Source organism: Stegostoma tigrinum, chromosome 18 (genome assembly GCF_030684315.1).
Source record: "Stegostoma tigrinum isolate sSteTig4 chromosome 18, sSteTig4.hap1, whole genome shotgun sequence".
NCBI lineage: Eukaryota > Metazoa > Chordata > Chondrichthyes > Orectolobiformes > Stegostomatidae > Stegostoma > Stegostoma tigrinum.
Window position 1 is genome coordinate 3,231,051 of NC_081371.1, and position 21,530 is coordinate 3,252,580.

General features: G+C 39.5%; 1 protein-coding gene across 9 annotated transcripts in view; it reads right to left on the reverse strand.

The window, feature by feature from the left end:
• The window catches only part of cnot4b (CCR4-NOT transcription complex, subunit 4b), a 142,418-nt gene that overhangs the window by 78,716 nt on the left and 42,172 nt on the right, over positions 1 to 21,530 (reverse strand). For 4 of the 9 annotated variants that reach the window (XM_048549542.2, XM_048549548.2, XM_048549541.2 and 1 more), the window contains 6 exons: positions 19,516 to 19,713; positions 16,572 to 16,658; positions 12,913 to 13,014; positions 10,632 to 10,757; positions 7,711 to 7,844; positions 1,755 to 1,910 (listed from right to left, as the gene is read on the reverse strand). In XM_048549542.2, coding sequence (XP_048405499.1) covers positions 1,755 to 1,910; positions 7,711 to 7,844; positions 10,632 to 10,757; positions 12,913 to 13,014; positions 16,572 to 16,658; positions 19,516 to 19,713 — 803 coding nt within the window. The remainder of the gene's footprint in view (positions 1 to 1,754; positions 1,911 to 7,710; positions 7,845 to 10,631; positions 10,758 to 12,912; positions 13,015 to 16,571; positions 16,659 to 19,515; positions 19,714 to 21,530) is intronic. The other 5 variants (XM_048549550.2, XM_048549547.2, XM_048549549.2 and 2 more) reach the window with 3 other exon arrangements.

Genomic DNA, 21,530 nt, shown 5'->3' on the forward strand with positions numbered 1-21,530 from the left:
TGCAATGGGTGCCCAAATCACTGGACCTGAGAACACTCAGCTTCCACATCTTGGAAGGTTCACTGATCATAAGACCTGGAGAATTTCCAAGCAGAAACTGAACAACGGCAACACGACAGGGGTTTCAGGAGAGCAGCACAATAAAGGGCAAGTACTCAGAACAGAATGCAGAGTTTAGGCATGCAGACAAAATTCACTCGAACTGATGTTTCAGCAAAAGTTGCTGAAACCAAAACCTCCAATAGACGTCTCAAAAATCAAGCTGTACATGGGCCCATGATCTTCAAAGGTAAACAGATTTCCTCTGCAACGTGATGTCGAAGATGACATTCTTGAAGGTCTCACACCTGTGTAAACTATAGTACTTACAAAAACAAGACATGAGCATTATGGCCACACAGTCTCCTTTCCCATTCATGGAATGGGATGGGATGGCAGCACCAGCATTTATTGCCATTTGTCACCATTCTTGTCAAGGTGAAACAAGTACCTTCTTAAACCACTGCATTCCTTGAGCTGCAAGTATTAAAAGTACTTTGATTGGCACTCCAAGATTTTGACTGAGTAATAACCAAAGGCTGGAAAAATGTTTCCACAAAGCAGGGAGAGATTTAGTGAGAAACTGAGTCCCCACCCGACTGCTACCATTGTATTTTTTTTCTGCTGTGTTGTGGAAGGAGCCTTGGCAAGGTGAAGAAGTGATGCAGCCTGCAGATGGTATACACACTGGCCACAGCATGTGAGAATGCTAGAAGGAGAGAACGCTTAATGCTGAGCCGAACAATTGGACTGCTACATGCTTAATGACATCAAGTTTCTGGGTGTTCCGGGAGCTGCACTTATCCATCCAGGTGGGGTATGTTTCAGCACACTCCTGATTTGTATGTTGTAAATGGTACACAGCATTTTTTGCCAAGTCAAGCCAGTTATTTGCTACAGAATTCCCAGCCACTAACCTAATTTCGACAAAATTGATGGGGAGGTGTCCATCTATGGCAATGCTTTTGAAATGGCAATAACTGGACTGGGGACCAGGTGGCACCAGGGCCACAAGAACACAATTGGCTACTCTCAATGCTTTACAGTGTCACCCTTATGGTTGTCAAGCTGACAACAGTGGATCTAACTTTGTTAAACTGTCATGTTTATTATTGGATTCTACATTAACACAACCTGAGAACAGAAGAAACAAATCTGTGTATCTGGAGCTAAACAGGAGAAAAAAAACTGATTTTCTAGACTAATTGAGAGAATAATATTGAGAGTGACGTAGGAATTCAAGGAGGACTTGCTGTAGAATTTGACCACAATCAAGGACTATGATCTCTTAAGACTCTTCAGAAGAATTGCATCTCCCTTCAGCTTAACACCTTCCCAAAAAGGTACATTTTAGAAAGTGATTTGAACTCTCAGCCATTCTCAATAGAACAGGAGAATTCTATTCATCCTTCAATGGTTGTTTGGGTTTCTGGTGACAAAAATTATACCATTCATTAAACAAAACTGTTGGTTTGTTGCTGAAATGGTCCTCTTGTGGGAAGCATGAATAATGTTAATAATCCTGCAGAGCATTTCATTTGGTATGATGCATGGATGTCAACAATGACCAAATGCACAAGAACTCCAGGTACAAGAGCTGGTGCCAACTCGCCAAAATTTGGCGAGCAACTGATTGGCTGTGAACAAAAAGAACTACTTCCCTTGCTCAGTATGGGTTATTTCAGTCCGAGAGAGAAATAAAGCCAATCACTGACCTGAGTTCTGAGCCAGGACCATCTGGGGTCATGTGTTCGAGTTCTGAACCAATATCAATTATAGGAGGCGTTTTCCTGTGTTCGAGTGTTAGACCATTGGCTGCTTTAGCTGTGCTCAGTAATGACGGCCAGGCATCGTTATTACTACAGTTGGGTCTGTAAGGGGAAAGAATGGCAAAAATACTGAGTACCGCCCAAACCAACACAACAAAAAGTTTCAGCAGCTCAGAGATGCCGGTCATTTACAGGAAACCTTCCAAATGGGATTTGGCCGGAAATGGGGAAGCTGGCATTGCATGTCACCACCAGTCAGGAGCGCTAACAGGATCCAAACTGACAAGTCCAACTCATCCATGATGCAGCTGCATGGGAACAAGACCTCTGTAACCAAGATGAAATACAGGATTTGTAAAGAGGTTAAAAAAAGTGGAGATCACAGATGTTAAATAAAGGATTGCAGGCCTTGCAACTTTAGACAAGTCTTAAGTTAACTGGTGCTCTTGGCATAGTCTACATTGCTGTCTTGACGATGCTTTGCATAAGATAGCTCATCAGCAACAGTACTGCAACATACACATCACAGAAGGAATTTAATTGGATATTACAAATACAGCATGAGCCTTTCACAGCACTTGACCTCACTACAGATTCAGAGATGTTTGCAGATGCTGCACACTTCTCTGCTTCTAATCATCACAACACTTGAGCAATCAGGAGTTTGATGAGTCAGACACTTGACAGATTTCATATAACTGTATCATGAAGCACAAATTTGCCATTTCCATGACAACGCTCGTCTCTAGTGCTCTACAATAGATACCGCCATACTTAGATATTCTTGGTTTTGGGGATGACATTGAAGCGTCTGTGCATATATTCTAAAACATGCTGGATTACTTCACAATAAAACCAAACACATTTAAGCCAAGGACACTTGACATTCAAAAGCCACAAGATGAAATGCTTATTTAATCATAATTCACCTATGTGGCTTAAAAAGACTGCAGAAGCCAAAGAAACAAAAGGCAGTTACTCCTTCCTCTGAAATTGCTCCAAAGATCAATTAAGATTTTAACATATGCATGCATGATATTGATATGAAGTGGCTTAACCTCACCAGGTTCAGCAAAAATGTCACTCACTATTCCTTTGGAGAAAAATACTACTTTTGTCAATTCAAAACCTAAAAGAGTGCTTTAATTGACAATAATGCAAAATATCTTTAGTGTGTTCCAACTGGAGAATCATTCATTAGGAAAGGCTAATTACTTATCAAGGGGAATTGGTAAAATCATTGGACTAATAATCCAGAGTGCCAAGCTACTGTTCTGGGGCTAATGGCTCAAACCAGAAAAATTCAAATTCAATTCAAATTTTCAATTTGAAGCTGGTATAAATGACAGACATACAACTTATTATCAATTGTCATAAATGCCCAACTTATCTGCTAAAGTCCTTACAGGTAAATAAAGTCCTTACAGGAAGAAAGACCTACTATATTTATCTGGCTTGGCCTCCATGTTACTGTAGACCCACAGAAATTCAATAGACTCTTTGCTGGCTTCAGACATTACATTGCAAGACATTCAACTGAAAGGCTATTAGGGACAGGTAATAATCAATGGCCTTGTCAACAATGCTCATAAACTAGTTCATGTTATCTGACTTGAATAAGTCTTGATACTTGGTTTTGGACACGAAACAGTAGGAATTTCACTTCCATGCAAACTTGATCCAAAACATCGACCTCAATGCTGCCAAGGGTTGAAGAAGAAAAATTCAATTTTTGAAGATACATGAAAGTGTTAATCTCAGGAATGCAGAGCAACTTTTGTTCCAATTTCTCATCAACAGCTTTTTGCTTATATGTACATGGGGGAAGCAAAGAAGGAGCAAAACATGTTAATCATTCTCTTGGGTGACAACTGCAGCTCAAAGGTGCCCCCTTGTGTTTTGCTGAAGCCTGTGTTTGTTACATGCAAGTCCATAACTTGCTTCACTCACATATCTCTTTGATTGATAAGAAATGCATGTAGTGTCAACTTTTTGCAAATTAACCAAAAAATGCATGTACTGCAGGTCATAGAGACAACTCACCAACACCTTCTCTGGGGAAACGCGAAATGGGCAATAAATGTTCGCAAGCCAACAACTTTCTAAGTTATTAACTTTTTTCATACAATTCTGAATTACTTCTGCAGCACAAATGCAGGATCCATGAGTCTTTAATGGCATATTAATTCATGTCCTAGTCCAGGTAGGAGAGCAGGGCCAAACCTAAACATCTGTATCATAACACGAGGTACCTTCATTGCTGGGCTATTATACCTGAATACAGACTGCATTTTTGACAGGAAGACAAATTGCTAAACTCAAGTCAGGTCTGCCCAGAATGATTCATTTGGAACAGAATCATAGTGTGGAATATGATTATTTTGTCAACCATGCCTTTGATTATTGCACATAGCAGAACTTTGGGAACAATCTGCTTAAATTCTTCGCCAAATATTATCTACCTATCAACCAAATAATTATCAATTGCAGAAACCAAAAAAAAAGCAGAACTGGCCAATGGCAGAAGAGTTGCATTTTCTTTTGAAATGAATTCAGGGTAGTCAATTCTATTTGCAACTTGTACACCTTCATGCAGGTGAAATGGAAAGGAAGAGCCTGGTGCAGTGAGCACCAAGTCTAAGAGACCCACAATTCATTCCACATGAAGCATGCATTCGACTATCCTTTCAGACTGCCACGTGTGAAACGCATCACCAAGTAGCTTTGCAGAGAATATTCTTAAGGATCGTAATGCACATTCCAAACAAAATGCGACCAATAAGCTTGCTACCATGACCCAGTCTTGGGATGTGATATAGCTGTGCAAAAGCCAGATATCATTTGCGGGATCCAAGTGATTATTAGCTGAGCCATCAAGTTTCAAAATCATAGAATCCCTGCAGTGCAAATAGAGGCCATTCGGCCCATTGAGTCTGCGCCGAACATCCAAAGAGCACCCCACTCAGACCCAGCTCCTTACTCTATCCCTGTAACCCTGTACTTAACACAGTTACAGATCGAGCTTGCACATCCCTGGACAGGATCGGGCATGGCCAATCCACTGAACATGCACATCTCTGGGGCACCTGGAGGAAACCCACAAAGATACAGGGAGAATATATGGAGTTTGGACAGTCACCCAAGGCTGAAATCAAACCTGGGTCTTTGTTGCTGACAGGCAATAGTGCTAATCACTGAACCATCCATTTATGAACGGGAAGGTTATGCCAGAACCATGTAAAATGTTGGTTAGGTCACAGTTGGAGTATCGTGTGGAGATTCCAGAACTGCATTATAGGAGAAATGTGGCCACATTGGTGGGGGGTGATGAGGAGATTTACCTCTGTGCTGCCTGGGTTGGAGAGAATCTCAGGTACGCAGAGAGATTGGACACAATGGGGTTGTTTTCCTTAGTGCAGAGGATCTAGCGAGGAGGGGACACAGATTTATAAGTATGAGGGGCACAGACAGGGTAGACAGCAAGAAACTTTTCCCTTTGATAGATGAATCAGTGACCAGACAGAACATAGATTCAAGTTAAGGAACTGAGTTTTTAGAGGAAGTCAGGAAGTTTTTTTTTCCCCCCCACCGAGAGGGGAGCAGGAATCTGGAACTGACTGCTTGTAAAAGGTTGGAAGAGGCAAAAACCCTCATCACACTTTGGTAATCGCATACGCACTTGCAATACCAAGACAGGCTAATAGGTCAAGCGTTGGAAAATGGATTCAAGTACTTATGTGGTTGTTTTTGATGCATGAAGTGAATAGTTTGCAAGGACATTTCCCCCCTCCCCGCCCCGTGTTGTAGATCTCTGAGACTATGTATAGTTAGCATTTGATTTGAAGTGATACAGGCTAATGGGCACATTCAAGTGACACTGTCTCCCATTGGCAATCAATCAGTCTGATCAAGGGAGAGGGGTAAAGTGTGGTTAAAGTCTTACGTGCGCCATGATCATGTACATCCATCATGTTTTCTTTTCTGCATATGTTTAATAGGCAATCTTTAACTGCACCAATGTCCATAATAATCAGTCACACTGGAACCAATTAAATTTGGGGTAAGGTGCCTTTCAGATATTGTTCTCAGTTTAACAGTAGCCATTTCAAAGCACTTGCAAGTCAACTGAAATGCTGCAGCTTTAGTTGAAGTTCATTTTTGCCTCTGAGACAAGGACATACCTGACTACCTTCAGAAACTTGCTCTTTTGCTTGATGAGCAATATATAGATCTGAAATGGAGATGTGAAGTATCAATTTCCACATAGTAAAAGTGAAACTGTACAGAAAAGCAAGTCGACTGCAGGTCATCTTTGACGGTGTTGCCACTTTAACCACATGGCTTCTTGAATCAATAGGAATCACTCAAAAAAAGTGAAGAAATGAGTTTTCAATAGATTTTTTTTGTTTACACAGCTTTGCAAGTTTTGCTAGATATTTAGATGCTTCAAGGCAAAAAACTAACAATGGAATTGGTCAGTTAAATGAAATGCTGAATTATAATCACACTGCTCCACTGTGATGCAGCCCATGTGAAAATTGCCAACCTACACCAAGGATTCAAATACTCTTATAAAGAAATGATCGAACTGGCTGAGTACAACATAATTTCTAATTGACCTGTTCAGAGATATTCTGATACACTGCTAGAACAGGTGGGACTTCAAACCTTGCGGCTCAGAGGTAGGAACACATCAACAATTGCACTTCGAAGTCATAACAACCTTAAAGCAATCACAAGAGAATGCATGAATCTATTAAGCTGGTCAGAAGTGAGGACAAGTGCAAAAAAATTTGTGCAGACTCTCACTTGAGTATTGTTTATCTGCATTGCTCAGGGGTTATGGGCCAAACTGTCTTGAAAAAGTGATAATGCAGTTTAAAAAAACTTCAGCAATACACAAAAAAATCATTTATCAGCTTCAGATTTTGCCACAAACAATTCCAAACAATTTTACAAGTTGCTTAATCATGCCACTTTACCCAGACCTTCCCTTTTGAATAGGTGTTCCATTGAAGCGCACACATCCTCAGTTTGGATTCAACCTACATTAGCACAGGGATCAAACACCAAGCCGACAAATGGTCATTACATTATTTATCAGAAGCCACGCCTACCAATTTCAATGATGTTCAACACCACCCCCTCACAACAGGAACTCATATTGCATGTGTAGCAGCTTCAACAATATTGCACGTGGATAGGTACTACACAGAACTAGGATAATAAATATAACATGACATCGTAGTCAGAACACTGATTTGATAAATGTCACATCATTCACTTGATTTGAAAGTTTGACCTTTTGAATATATTTCACTCAAGAGTTCATGAAGCAGCTGTGTGACGGTCTCACCGTTTAGAATCCATGCTTGAGATCACAAAATTTGTGAAACTCTTGTGGTTTTGGCTAATCTGATCTGTGAAAATTAGATATCATGACAACCTTTGAACTTCAGAAATGAAGTGGTTCAGACTGTGAGCCAAACCTCTGTTTGGGTGATAATTTGGAGTTGAAGGAGGAAAATAAAGCCGACCTGTAATCCAAAACAATCCAGTTTCCAGAACTTGAACGTTTCAATGCATTGCACTGCTTCGTGTAACAAAGTCCCCACAGCAATTCATTCCTCTTTTTTACATGTTTTATCAACAAATGAGTGGGCTGTTGTAAACTGACCAGCATTAAGACTAAATTTAAAGTCCAATAAGTGGAGATAAAGGAAGATCCCATTTCTTTACCTGCAAGGCATTTTGAGGGTAAATCAAGTTAGAAATGAGTGGTTTGTTACAGCTGTGGAGAAGACCAAGTTGGACAAGCAAATTCATAGCAGAATTAAAAAAGCTCAAGAAGCAAACAGAAGTTAAAAAGCATGCGAGCCCATCAGGCCAGGGCTGTACTTACACATCATACCTCTGCTGTGTAGCCAATTTATTCTTATTTTTGTCGACTGTGCTGGATGACTGGTGCAAAAAGTTGGGGTTCAATTTATAAAGTTCCTGAAGCAACTTCTGTTCATACTCTTGATGTTTGCCTGCCTGTGGAAAGAAATCACCAGGAAAAATAAAGGACTCAAGATCAGTGAATAGAAGCATCGAATATCAAGTGACAAACAGCTTCAGGAATTCTATTCTAAGGTACATTTTAGTACTTCAAATTAATTCTATTAAAGGGGGAATGCTTTCGCCTTTTTCTCAGAATAAGATGCTCACCAGAAAACAAATTATGCAGTATTTTGTTTCTTCTTTGCTCACCCAGTTTGTAAATTGTGCTGTGGCAAGAACTTTTTAAAAAAAAATTAAGCCAAATGAGATTTCAGGTGATGTATTTTGTATTAAATTTCAAACACAATTCAGAGACTTGACACTTTTCAGGTTAGCAATGTTTCATCCATTCTATTAATTACATTAACCATGCTCAGCATGTCACGGGATCTATTCTTGGCCCACCAAACAAGGACAATCCACTACCATCTACACACAACCAGGAACATATTCTGCTCCAAGTTCTAAACCCACAATCTAAGTTAGCTCTTTGCCTTGCAGTTGCACGAGTTAGTCAGCAAAGCAACATTAAGATGCTTGAATCTTCTAGATCAGTGAAGGAAGAGATTTTCTGCTGTGAATCTGCTAAACTTGACAGGCTGTGGGATTCACTGCTGCTCCCAGTCAGCCTCTGCACTGAAGGGAATCATCATATTATCCTGTGTTTTCAAAGAGCCATGATAGCAGAGAATTATTGGTCTTGATCCCCACTTGACACAAACAAGTGCCTCAACTTCAAATTGGGTGCTTGCATAGACAAGCTGTCACAGATCTGGATCCAATCAAAGCACATTTGCCTCACTTTTTTATTCATGTGAGAGATGTGTGCACTCTTGTCTGGGCTACTGACTCGATATAATGTTAGGTAGTATTATTGCATTGCAGAGGTGGTGAATAGTGCAACCAAGCAATAAGAAAGCACCTCTGCTTTAAGCAAATCTTTGTCATGTGCCCTATGGGTCATAGGCAAGGGTGCACACATTCAGTTCACTTCAACTGTCACCAAGTCATCTGTCACCATTGAGAAACAAAACTATCAATTTCCAATTTCCCAAAAGGACACAGGTCAACATACACCAAACATATGAAATTAAGTTTAATAATTACAGCAAAATGCAAACATTACAGAGTAGCTCTCGTGAGGAACTTCATTAATTTGAATATAGACTGCGATACCGGTACTGAAATAGAGAGGTGGACAAGGAATCAGAGTTGTCAGCTAAATGTTCTGCAGTGATGCATTTCCAGTAGAAGAAAAGGAGACACTGTCACATTACCTTACTTGGAATGGGGATTTGTCAAATAATCAAGTGCCAGCATGATATTGTTTCAAGCTCAGACCAACCAAAAAGGAAATCTAGACCAAGAATAGATAGCTGGGGGATAATAATTCCAATGGGCTAAGAATCTGTGTGGGTCAAATGAACTGAAGTCAAAGCTATCAAGAAATATAACTGCTGAACAATGCATTGCAAACAAGATTCACGAGAATGGTTTTGGGATGGGAAACTTAAGTTCGAAGGAAGGGGAGATGTTAGGCCAATTTCCCTTGAGGGAGAAAAGGCCGAGAGGAGTCGTGCCTCAAGTATTCAGAATCATTGGTGGTATGGACAAAGGGCAGGGATAGATACTCTCACTCATGAATTAAAATTCAAAAACGAAATAAATGACTGGCAATTTTAGTCAAAAACTTGTGCAGAGGATTTGTTGTTAAATTGTGTGCAATATACTGACAATGTAGTGGACATAAATTCAGTAAAAGATTTCCAAAGGGGATTAGACTGCTCATGGAAGAGGAAGTGTGCACAACGTTGAGGACAAAGCAGGAAAGATATTCCATGAAATGCTGATTCAGAGTCAGTACAGGCATGAGCTGAATTGTCTGAGCTAAAACATATTGTCACTTAAGTCTGCAGTTCATCTGAAATCTTCCCTTTCACACTGAGTCAAGACAGCACACTCGGTAATGTTGTCGTACTTCACAGGGAGAAGGTCGGTTCAAATACTTCCACACAAGCCCCAAAACAGTAGCTCAATACAACAGTCTGTTTTGTATCCCTAGTTTCTGAGGCAGCGAGAGAAAAGCCAATGAAAAGATGACCACTTGAGGGCACTCCTGTATAATCAGGGAAAGGACGTTCATGCAGCTGTGTTCTGAATCCTTCAATCCCTCCACTACTGGTTAGACATGGCTAAGGATTAGCAATTGTCTGATCTCCCCCATTCACAACTGAAGGCTGGTTCAAAAACCAATTCTAAAAAGCACATTTTCAGATCACAAACTGGATTAAACACAGTCTTCAAGGACTTCCTTCACTACTCTTCCAGAATAAAGCTCAAGAGGGAAATGTGAATCTATTTTGGAAGGGAATATGACAATTCACACCCATTTCTGAAAGGCAGCATCAATAATCTACAAAGGAAAGAGCATCATTGCCACAGAAAAATAAAAGCAACAGAAATAATCTGAGTAAGTCAACCGATACAGAAATCTGTCGAAAGCTGATACCTCTCATGTTTAAACATTTACAAATCTAATCTTCACACAGCTTCTGATTAATTTTGTTTTGGTCAAAAGCTGTGCAACTTTCCAGCTGTTTACGTTTAACAAACATAGATATGCAGTCACTACTTGAAGCAACCAACAGTTCTTACTTTACAGAGTTTTATTTCATAAATTAATTGAAGCCCAGTCAGGTAACCTAGCTTCAATTACTTGCACTTTGATCAAGCTTTTTGTTTGCTCTGCACATTACTTTTCCTTTAGGCTGGTGAATTTACCTGCATTTCTTCTTTTGTGAAACTGGCTGCTTCATCCCCTAGCTCATGCAAATACATACAATCCGGTTTAGGACACTGCATGTTCTTTAGGAAATAACTGCAATACTTCGTTGTACCTAAAGATGCCTTGAGAGAGAGAAAAATGCAGTGATGACAATAATACATGTAGATACTTCAATGATTCCGACCCAGCTGCAATATTTCCTATACAAAGATGCCTCCAGTAATAATATCCTGCAGTACAGAATGAAATACCTCAATACCCAAATTATCAGTAACCTTGGTTTACACCCAGTTTATACAATATAGATAGGCATTGATTTCCATTATTGATTTGGTGTACAACTTAAGTATTATTGAACAAAACACTTTTTAATCAAAGCTTGTCATTTTGCATTCATGAGGACAATTTGCAAAAATTATCAAATTTAAGGGGTAACATTTACACTAAATATTCCAGTTGGTTGGAAAGTGGACTCAACAGTGTCTAACATGAGATGAAATTCAGAGATCAGCGAACATTTGCTTCGTGCGTAAGAAGCATAATGCTGACAACTAATTTAGTCAGCTGGGCTTGCAATGTGAGGCACTTGTATTTACTCAAAGCTACAGAAGGGCCCTCTTCCTGGCAGAGGGAAAGAACATATATTCACGGCACCTGTTTCAATCCAACAAGAGACTAAAGGTCTTCGGATTTGTTTCACAAGGCAATGACTTGACCATAGTCAATGTGCCAGTTTTAAAATTTAAACAAAACCTGGCAGTTAACCAATTAACTAGCAATTTCTCCATAGCAACACCACTCAATGTCAATGAATCAAAACTCCCCTCTCATACATGATAAACCATGTTCTGACGCTGTGTTGTAAGCTTGTGGTTTTCCAGAGGTCTACAATAAAAAAGTTTCAACAAAACCTGTCCTTTCTCAGCAACAGAGATAACAAGGTGTAGAGCTGGATGAACACAGTAGGCCAAGCAGCAGAGGAGCAGAAAAGCTGACGTTTCGGGCCGGGATCCTCCTTCAGAAATTGCTCTCTCTCTCTCTCTCAATACTCAGGCTTCCAATATTGGTTTTTGTTTGGTAAAAAATTAGGTCAGAACTAACACTGGAGTCAGAGCTAGTCAAGGAGGGGCAAATCAATTAAGTTGGACTACCCCACAATTTCCCATGTGAAATAGATCTACCAGAATCACTAGTTACTTGGATGCATTCAGAGGCATCCTGACTCAAAACGCCGTTCCATGTTTTTGGTCAGGTTTTCTGAAGGTAACAGCCGCGGGTCTGAGACAAAGTTGCAGGCAAAGCATTTGCGAAGTGAACCCAGTTTTAACTACAAAATTTGTACAAATGTCAACTTCTGATTATTCTTAAAACAGACTGATGAGACAATTCAGTCATGGATCTATGCAACTGACTGATTCACTCAGATACCACATGCATTTCTCATCACATTGACCTAACAGGTTGAGGGCTTCACAATGCTTGAAATCCATTATTTGCAAGCAAACTGATGACTATTTGTCAGTCACATAACACAGCAACAACTTAACATTAAGCATATAACCAAAGGTTCATCCTCTCGAGTCGAAATCTGGGCTGCTTTCCCTGAACAAATGGTGGGAACTGATTTAATAGTCATTATCAAATTGGAGTTGGATAACTATTTGCAAGCTAAAAATTGAGAGATTATCCACAGGGAAAGGGTAGAAATGTCGTACTAATTGCTCTGCATATGCCAAGTACTGCATTCAGCTAACAATGGGCTAACAGCCTCCTTCAATAGTCCTAGGTTTGCCAATTGTATTGGATACTTCCAAAGGATGCTATAATAGAATGGTGCTCATATTTGTCAGAACACATGCCCAGTAGATTTGAGCAACAATTTTCACTATGCTATAACTTGTTTCTGTTTACAGGATTTCAGAATCCGGCAATATAACCACACTTGGATTCTGTTCAAGCTCTCAACAATGAAATCCACGATATAAACAGAAACTGAAAGCAGACATCAGATTCAGCTGACATCATTGTGGGTTCATAACGTTTCTTTGATGAGGGGAGAAAAAGACTGCTATTTAACGACTAAGGTTTCATATTGCACCATCTTGTCAAGAGTTCATTTCACTTCTGAGATTTATTTCCCTATCTGACGTTTCAAATTACTTTGTCCTCTGGCCACTGATGCTTTAGACCTCACAAGGCAACTTGCAGATCAGAAAAAAAGACAAGCTGTGGGGTAAGAAAAGTGGAGCCAGCTGAGATACAAAAGAAATTCCTTACCTTAAGTGTCCTGCCATCCACTACAACATTATTTACACACTGTATCGCTCTTAGTGCGTCTTCAGACCGTATGTAGGTTACATAAGCACTAGCACTGGGACCCTAGGAGAGGAACATTGTGGTTAGCTTTGGCAAACTAAGGAAGCTTGCTCGCAATCATCCATTAACCAAGTTAAACAGATGAGAATCAAAATAAAACAAGGCAGCAGCGCACTGTATTTGAATGTGTTCTTGGGTAGCTTTATTCAAAGATTCCTACACTCAGCTGCTTTTTACCCTTAGCCTATAAATGTCTGTCCTCAAGGCTAAAGGATGCATTCAATTTTCCAGAAAGTTGCAAACTCAACTTGCTTTCACCTCTCATTTAAATAGCACATTCCAGACACACTGCTTAAAAAAATTCTCTAATCTCTTGTTGCTCATTTGGCAAGCACCTTGAATTTGTTCCCTCCAGTGACTACTCCATCTGACATTCCATGGTTTTAATGCAGGGGGGGAAAAAAAAAAGAGAAACCATTCATTCAGAGTTCGAAACAATGTCTAGTGAACAGAGATCACCAAGTGATGATTCATCCTTTATACATAATAATAGCCTTCTGATGCCTTCTTGTAAATCTGAGATGTTAACATCCTCAAGTGTAGAGCCCAGATTGAACAGTGATTCAGCTGAAGGCTAACACAATCTTTTAAAAAGGTCAATGAAATTCCCCTTCTGTTTATTAATGAAGTGTAAAAATAAGGATCACCGATTCTTTTACAAACTGTACAGCTTGATCGGCCATGTCCTCAGGTCTGTCCTGCTGAACCAATTAAGATTGTCAAATAAGTGATACAATGCCTTTCCTCTTTTTTCCAACCCAAGTACATCATTTTACACTTGTTGGCATTAACTTGCATTTGCTCATTTTATTATTCTAGAACCTCCTCAAATATTTCAATATGTCTTTTTTCTGGAAGAGAACCTCCAAAACCCGGGTCATTAACTTGTGTACTGTACCTGATGAGGCTCAATAGGTACCACTTATCTGAGCTGAGGTTCTAGGTTCAAATCCTTCTCCAGGACTTGAGCAGAGAAAACAAAGCAAAAAATCCATATTCTAGTGAAGTGCTGCTGAACTAGTACGTTGTCTGAGGCCCAATCTTACAGGTGAAATGCTCAATTGAGTCCCATCTGCCTGTTCAGGTGGATGGGGAAAAAAAAAATTCAACACCTATTATAAAAGAGGACATTATTAAATTGGAGAGAGTGCAGAAAAGATTTACTATGATGCTACCTGGACGGGGAGGATTGAATTATAAAGGAGAGGTTGGATAGGTTGGGACCTTTTTCTTTGGAGCATCGGAGAGGTGACCTTACAGAGGTTCATAAAATCATGAGAAGCACAGATAAGGTCGTTGGCCAACAGCTTTCCCCTGTGATAGGGGAGTCTAAAAATAGAGGGCATTGGTTTAAGCTGGGGAAGAAGAAATATAAGAAGGTCCAGAGGGGCCATTTTATTCTCCCACACAGATAGTGGTGAGTGTCTGGAATGGGCTGCCAGAAGTAATGTTGGAAGCAAATACAATTTTTCATTTAAGAAACATTTGAATAGGTGCACGGATGGGATCGGTATGAAGGAATATGGGCCAAAAGCAGGCAAAAGGAACCAGTTTAAGTTGTGGAAATTCTCTAATCTCTTCTAGCTCATTTGGCAATCACCTTGAATTTGTTCCCTCCAGTGATTACTCCACCTGACATTCAATGGTTTTGATGCAGGAAAAAAAAGAGAAACCATCCATTCATCTGGGTTCAAAACAATGTCTACTGAACAGAGATCACCAAGGTGGCATGAGAAAGTTGAGCCAAAGGGCCTGTTTCCGTGCTGTAGAACTCTGTGACGCTACCTTGAAAATCAGGGATGTTGCACGTGCAGTCTGGCCAGTACATAGTCGTGTCAACATCCTATTAACACATGAACCTCTCAACATCAGCTTTCCTACTCGTAAGATGCTGCTTGGCCTGCTGTGTTCATCCAGCTCCACATCTTGTTACCTCTTTATCATAACAATGCCACAGGTTATAGCTTGCTGTGTGTTACATGACTGCTGTGTTTCCAACAGGGCAAAAATGAAATTCTGGACATGAATAATTGTTTGGAAATCTTGTCACAGAACCACTGCTTTTGAAAATTGTGTAGATGCAAGCATTTCTTGCTTTTCTGAAGGAGTTACGATACCAATACTGACCACTTGGATCCACCACTTCAGATTTCCCTCCAGTCTGGAAAATAACCATTTCTACTTGCTTTCTTTCCCTGAGCTTACTTCACAAGCACTGTTCTGTTAATCCCAGCAGCTGGAACCTTGTTCATTCGGCTCTCGATGAGTGCCATATCCAGAGACTTGGTACCTTCCACAAAAGGTGATCTTGCTGGCAGAAAATATTGCATTACCTCGCCTGCCATTCCTGCTGCAACAACGAATAAGGTCTATCACTGAGATAGGAGTCACTAAGCCACTGATGAGGCTTGCATTCATTTCAGTCTTACTTCCAGGGTTGCTCTCCACTGCATTACCAATAATGCAATATCTAAGCATCATCTCTTAGCCTGCAATTGCACCATCAACCAGAATTCTTGCAAACCAATGACAACTTTTCTGTTATTTCATGTACTCCAGTAAAGAAGATTGCAAATTTCTTTGTGCCAAACCTAACCAACTCATTTTCTGAAATTTTATAGGTAAATGTATTACTTCATGATTTAATTTAGCATTTCTGTTGATTCACCTGCCTTCAAATCTGAGATTACAAGGTTCCAGATTAAGAGCTTCATGCACTATAATTGAAACAAATTAGATAGCAAAAACAAAAGAAAAAATTAGAATGACACTCAGACCGAGAATTCCATCAAACTCAAATTAGGAGATTTTTAAACTGAAGTGCGAATTGAAATTGATGACCAGCAAGTCTTATCTAACGGTGTCAATTCTTCGGATAATTCCACACAATGTACAGTCACTTTGGCTCCATTGTTTACTCCTTCATGAAAAACCCAAGTCATTCTAGAGCAGTAACTGACTAGCCATGAGTATAATATAGAAGCTGCCCAAGTTCTTTCCTCAAGCCCCAAACCACCTACCCCTGTCACAAATATAATTCTTTCAAACTCCAATAGGTCTCATCTTAGTGACCATTACGCATTACATACATTCACAAATATGATTTGTAGAAGAGCGCCCATATTTTTGCCTTGGCTAAACTTTTCAAAGAAATTGATTTCCTCTGGTGGTAAACAGAGTGCTTAGAACTTGCCATTGTCCACCACATCTGGCAAACATATGATCACTATAAAAAGCAGAAATTAACCAAAATTAACTTGAACCTTTTGAGTTTCTTTGGCTACCTCCAAACTTGTATATTAAATTAGACTTATGGCCTGACAAGCAAGGCTATCCAGTGGAATGGTTCATTTTAAAGCTGTGAAACAGTGCATTGTCTTTACTACTTTTTCTTTTCCCACATTTCAATTTTTTTTGTATTTTCTCCTTAACTTTCCTTGTACTTTTCCCAAAGCTCCCACGAGCCATTGTCAGCACTCTTGCTCCTTCACAAACTCCACCGCCCCAGAAAAAGAACTAAAAGAAAATCACTAAGTAATGGGTAACTGGTGCCAGCATACCTGTGAACCTGCATATGATGTGCTGTTGTTGATGACAACTTTATGTATTTTACCAAACTTCCCGAAATATTCTGGCCGTTTTAAAACCTGGTGAGGAAAGATTAAGAAAAATAGTTCTTCAGTCCTATACAGAGGTTGATGACAAAGTCTAAATCAACACGGGTTTAACCAGAAATAAATTAGCTCACAAAACCACAAACCTAAGTATTTTGGAAGATACAAAGCTAATTGCAACAGCAATGACACACTCTGGATATGTCACTGATATCATCAAGGGTAAACATAACAACAACAACAACAACACATCCAAGATTAAACACAATGAATATGAACAATCTTCATGTTACAAACTCTGGGCCTTAAAAGATGGATATATTCTAAAATACCTTTAACTCACAATAAAAATGACTAGTCTGGAGAGGGCAGAGTGATGTCAAAATAAGTGCAACAAGATTAAGTGATGTGACCGGGTGCCATGGAGACAAATGTCCAAAATATTTTGAAAGCAAGGTGCAACTTTCAGCAGTGGACACAAATCAGGATGTCGCTACTGTTTCTGTCTGACTCAGTCAGTACACAAACACATTTGGGGAAGACTATCCACAACAAAGCTGTTTCCATGTTAACCACCAAGTAGAGTGCTGGTGAGGACAGACCCCAATTATCGAACAGAGACTTGTCATGAGTTCAAAAGAGTTCCCAGATTATGCAATTGCTATTGCAACCCCAAATGAAACAATATTGTTTCAAAGTACACTGGAAGACTGACCGTGGTTGATGATTTAGAAATGCAGGTGGAAGCCCATGACAGAGTATTAATATCAAACTTGCATGAGTTCAAATGATACTAGAAGGTCCACCTAGCATTTGTTGGAGCAGGAAATTCTGAGGAATAACCTAAATATGAAATCTAAATCTGAAATTAAAATGTTCAAGGCTAAAAGAAAGGAAAATAAAACAATTAAGCCCTTGAGAGTCAAAAATCACCCAAGCCTGACTCTTGGTTAATTAAATATCTACTTAAAAGACAATATAATGGATATTAGAAGTAGGTTTCAGTTGTGTGCAAAGAGAAAAAGTCACATTCTATTTTGTGCTTCAAAATATAACATGTTTACTCAACAGTGTTTTTAGTTTATAGTGAAATAGACATCTTAGAAGTTGAAATCTTGTCAAGGCATCCTTTAGTTCCTAACTGGAAATTCAAATTTGTTTTTGAAAAGTTGTTGACCTCACAGGAAATCCTAACAGTGGCATGGGATTTTCAGTGAAGGAGTTCATTGGCAATGCCTTCTCAATAATCTAGATGTCCATTAATTAACATTTAGTTGATGCCGATGCTTGTTCAGGTAGAAGACTTCAAATGTCAAATCTGATTCTGCAAATATAAGTGGGAATTTTTTTCTTCCCTGATAGAAGTTATGTCAGCATTGTGATTGTAATCCCCAGTTAACAAGAAATGCTTAGTACACTAACAGGTTAGACTGACACCCAGCAACCAATAAAAAAGGGCATGAGATGCCAAAATTGCATGTAATTTATGAATCATGAAGGTTTCAAATTTAAACTTTGGATACCAAATTTAAATCTTTTCAAAGAGACAATTGTATCAGCTTGAAGTGGATCATGCTGGTGCTAAAAAGGCCTGAAAATTACTTCTGCTTGCTACACAGACTAGAATAGCATTCAATTCCTTGAGAAGAGAGAAATTTGCTTGAAACCCTACAGTGCTGGATCATACCAAGCACTGATGCAATTCAGAACTTCAATTTTTAAAACAGAACATACTGGACCTTGAAAAGCATTTTACTCAATCACATTATCTTCCCTGCACAAAACTGACATGTTTACATTATTAATGAGATCTTCAAGATGAATAGTATTATTTTTGACCAAGTGTCAGTTGCATTAAGCTTAGTGAAGGGATCTCTACCACGAGGCCTAATGGATTTCTTGTATTTTAGAGAGCTCATATGCTTAAGGGAACCCAGTAAGGGTAGCATGGTGGTTCAGGATTTAGCACTGCCACCTCCCAGAGTCACGGGCCTGGGTTCAATTCCAGTCTCTGGTGACTGACTGGGTGGAGTTTGTACTTTTTCCCATACGTCTGCGTGGGTTTCCTCTGGGTGCTCTGGTTTTCTCCCACACTGCAAAGATGTGCAAGTTAGATGGACTGGCCATGCTAAATTGCTCATTGTGTCCAGGGATGTGCTGGCTACATTAGCCATAGGAAATGTTGGGCTACCAGGATAGGATAGGCAGGTGGACCTGGGTGGGATAATCTTTGGAGGTTCGGTGGGGATTCGATGGGCAAACTGATTACTCTTTTAAAAAAGGTCAGAGGCAAACCTACTTCAGAGAGCTGCTGTACTCAGTTACTGGCCAGAATTCACTTGACAGATGGGCCACTATGCTTGGTTGTACGGTCAGCAAATGCTCAGTAATTTATTTCAGAGGTTGGGGAAAATTAAAGGTGCTAGCAAAGCGCAAAATGCCATGCAAATATTTGCACAAAAAAGCAAGGATAATATTTTTAAGCAACGTAGGCAACTATGGATCACATGAAGCATGTTCTCACCAATGAGTCAGAAGGCTGAGTGTCCAAGCTCTAAAGCAGAGACCTGAGCACAATCTATGCCAATACTTGCATACGGTATGGAGAGAAAGCCAAACTGATGTTGGTGAGATATTAAAACAAGGACCAATACACACTGAGGGGAAAGTAAATGACCTTGGGATAAGGTAATGGGAGCTTACACCAAGAAGTGCCCAACATTCATTTGTTTCTTAACCAACAAAGTGACCACTATCACCTTGCTACTCAAATTGATTGCATCCATTTCAACAATTACATATTCTCAACAGCAATGCTGAGTTTAAGCACTTTGAGATGCGCTTAAAAGACGACTGGTACAATCTAAGTTTAAGTCTTGCTTTTGCTCACCTCTGGATCTGCTAGTCGCTGTGATAGACCTACCACAAAGACTAGGTTCTTCTGTACAACACGTACACTAGCCAAATGCTTGCGGTTCTCTGAGATTTTCTGTTTCCTCTCATTCTGCTTTTGTTTTTTCTCATTTTTTATTCTCTGTAGCTCTTCTTGAGAAAGTGGTTTGTAGACTGCAGGATCTTCTGGGTAAGGCTGGATTGGCAAAGGAAAATGCAACTTTGAGTTTAAGATAAAAGCACACAGCAACGATTCTCATTTCAACATTGCATTAAAACATGAGGCAAAGGTTTATTTGTCAATTTTGTGGATGGAAATTCAAATATGAACCTTCCTAAACAGTTTACGGTAAAAGATTTTACAAAGTAATGTTATGCCCAGATGAAATGAGGATTCATTTCATCTCGAGCCCTCAGCAAACTCTTGACTGGCCCAGGTTTCACTTTTTTCTCCCCTCACCCTCTCTCCGTCAAAGATTTCTTGCTTTATAAGCATGTTACAAATTTGATTAATTAAGTTACTCATTGATTTTCCTTTCTGCCTTTAAAATAACAGACACTGCGCTGACTTTTTCTTTCGGGAATGATGCATTTATTTTATTCCTTTAACATTTCACCATATATGGGAACAGGGAGCCAAACACTCCAGCCTGTTTTACTATTCAACAAGATCATGGCTGATCTGTGATCTAACTCCATATTCCTGCCTTTGGCTTAATACCTTAGCTTAACAAAATTTTATCTCAGGTTAAAATTAACAACAGCTCTCATCTCAACTGCCGTTTCAGAGTTTCAAACATCTACCCTGCTTTGTGTGTACAAGTACTTCCTGACATTGCCGAGGAACAGTCCAGCACCAATTCTCAAACTGTTTATTCTTACATTCTATCATCAGTTCCTCTCATTCTGCAATCTCCAACCCATGGAAACAGTTGATTTACCTAATCTTTTTCCTGTTAACAACTTGGAGGCTTTGACTGGATCGTCACTTAGCCTTCTAAATTCAAGATGTCAAAATATCATTCTTGTAAACCTATGTTGTATTCTCCACAAAGCCAATATCTTGTTCTGAAGGTGTTGTGTCCAAATCTGCTCAGTGTGCCACGTGTGGCCTAACCAGGGTTTTGAATATCTGCAGTATAATTCCTGCATCCTTACAATGCAGTCCTCTAGATGGAAAGGCCAACATTGTATTAGGTTTCTGGTCATTTTCTGCACTAGATTGTGGCATTTTAAAATGCTATACACCTGAATATCCACACCTCCTTGGACATCCACTCTATTTAACTTCATACCATCTTTAAAGTCCCCTGATCCATCCTTCTTCAGTCCCAAGTGGATGACCTCACTTGTTTGGTGAATTCCATCTGCTACAGCTTTGCCCATTCAAGGAGTTTTTCGATATCATTCTGTAATTTTGTACTGTCTATATTTTCTATAAACCTAACATTATCAGCAAATTTAGATAAATGACTTTCTATGCCATTATTGAAGTTGTTAATAAATAATATCAATAACTGAGGTCATAACAGATCCTTGAAGTCTACCACTGGTCACATTCTGCCAATTTGACTACCTACCCATTATCCTGCCTCTCAACCAGTTTCCCAGCCAGTACAGTAACTTTCCCTCAATTGCTTAGACATTTACCTTAGTTAACTGTCTCATTCCTTTGTCTACTACCATTGTCAAATCCTCAAAAAATTAAATGATGTTTCAGAGGCATGACCTACTGGTCATGAATCCATACTGGCTCTCCCTGATCAACTCAAAATTTGCCATGTTCAGTTATCCTATCTTTAATTATAGATTTAAACAATATCCCCACCCAAGTCATTAGGCTAACTCGCCTGTAAATGCATAATTTTTCAGTCCCATAGTGCAATTACTGGTCTATGTCAATTAAACATGAATTTTTCCAACTTCAAATCTTCATAATAATGGCACAACAAGGATTGCACTCAGCAGAATTCCACTCAATTCTCAGTAGAAAGGTTCTTATATTTCCACTCC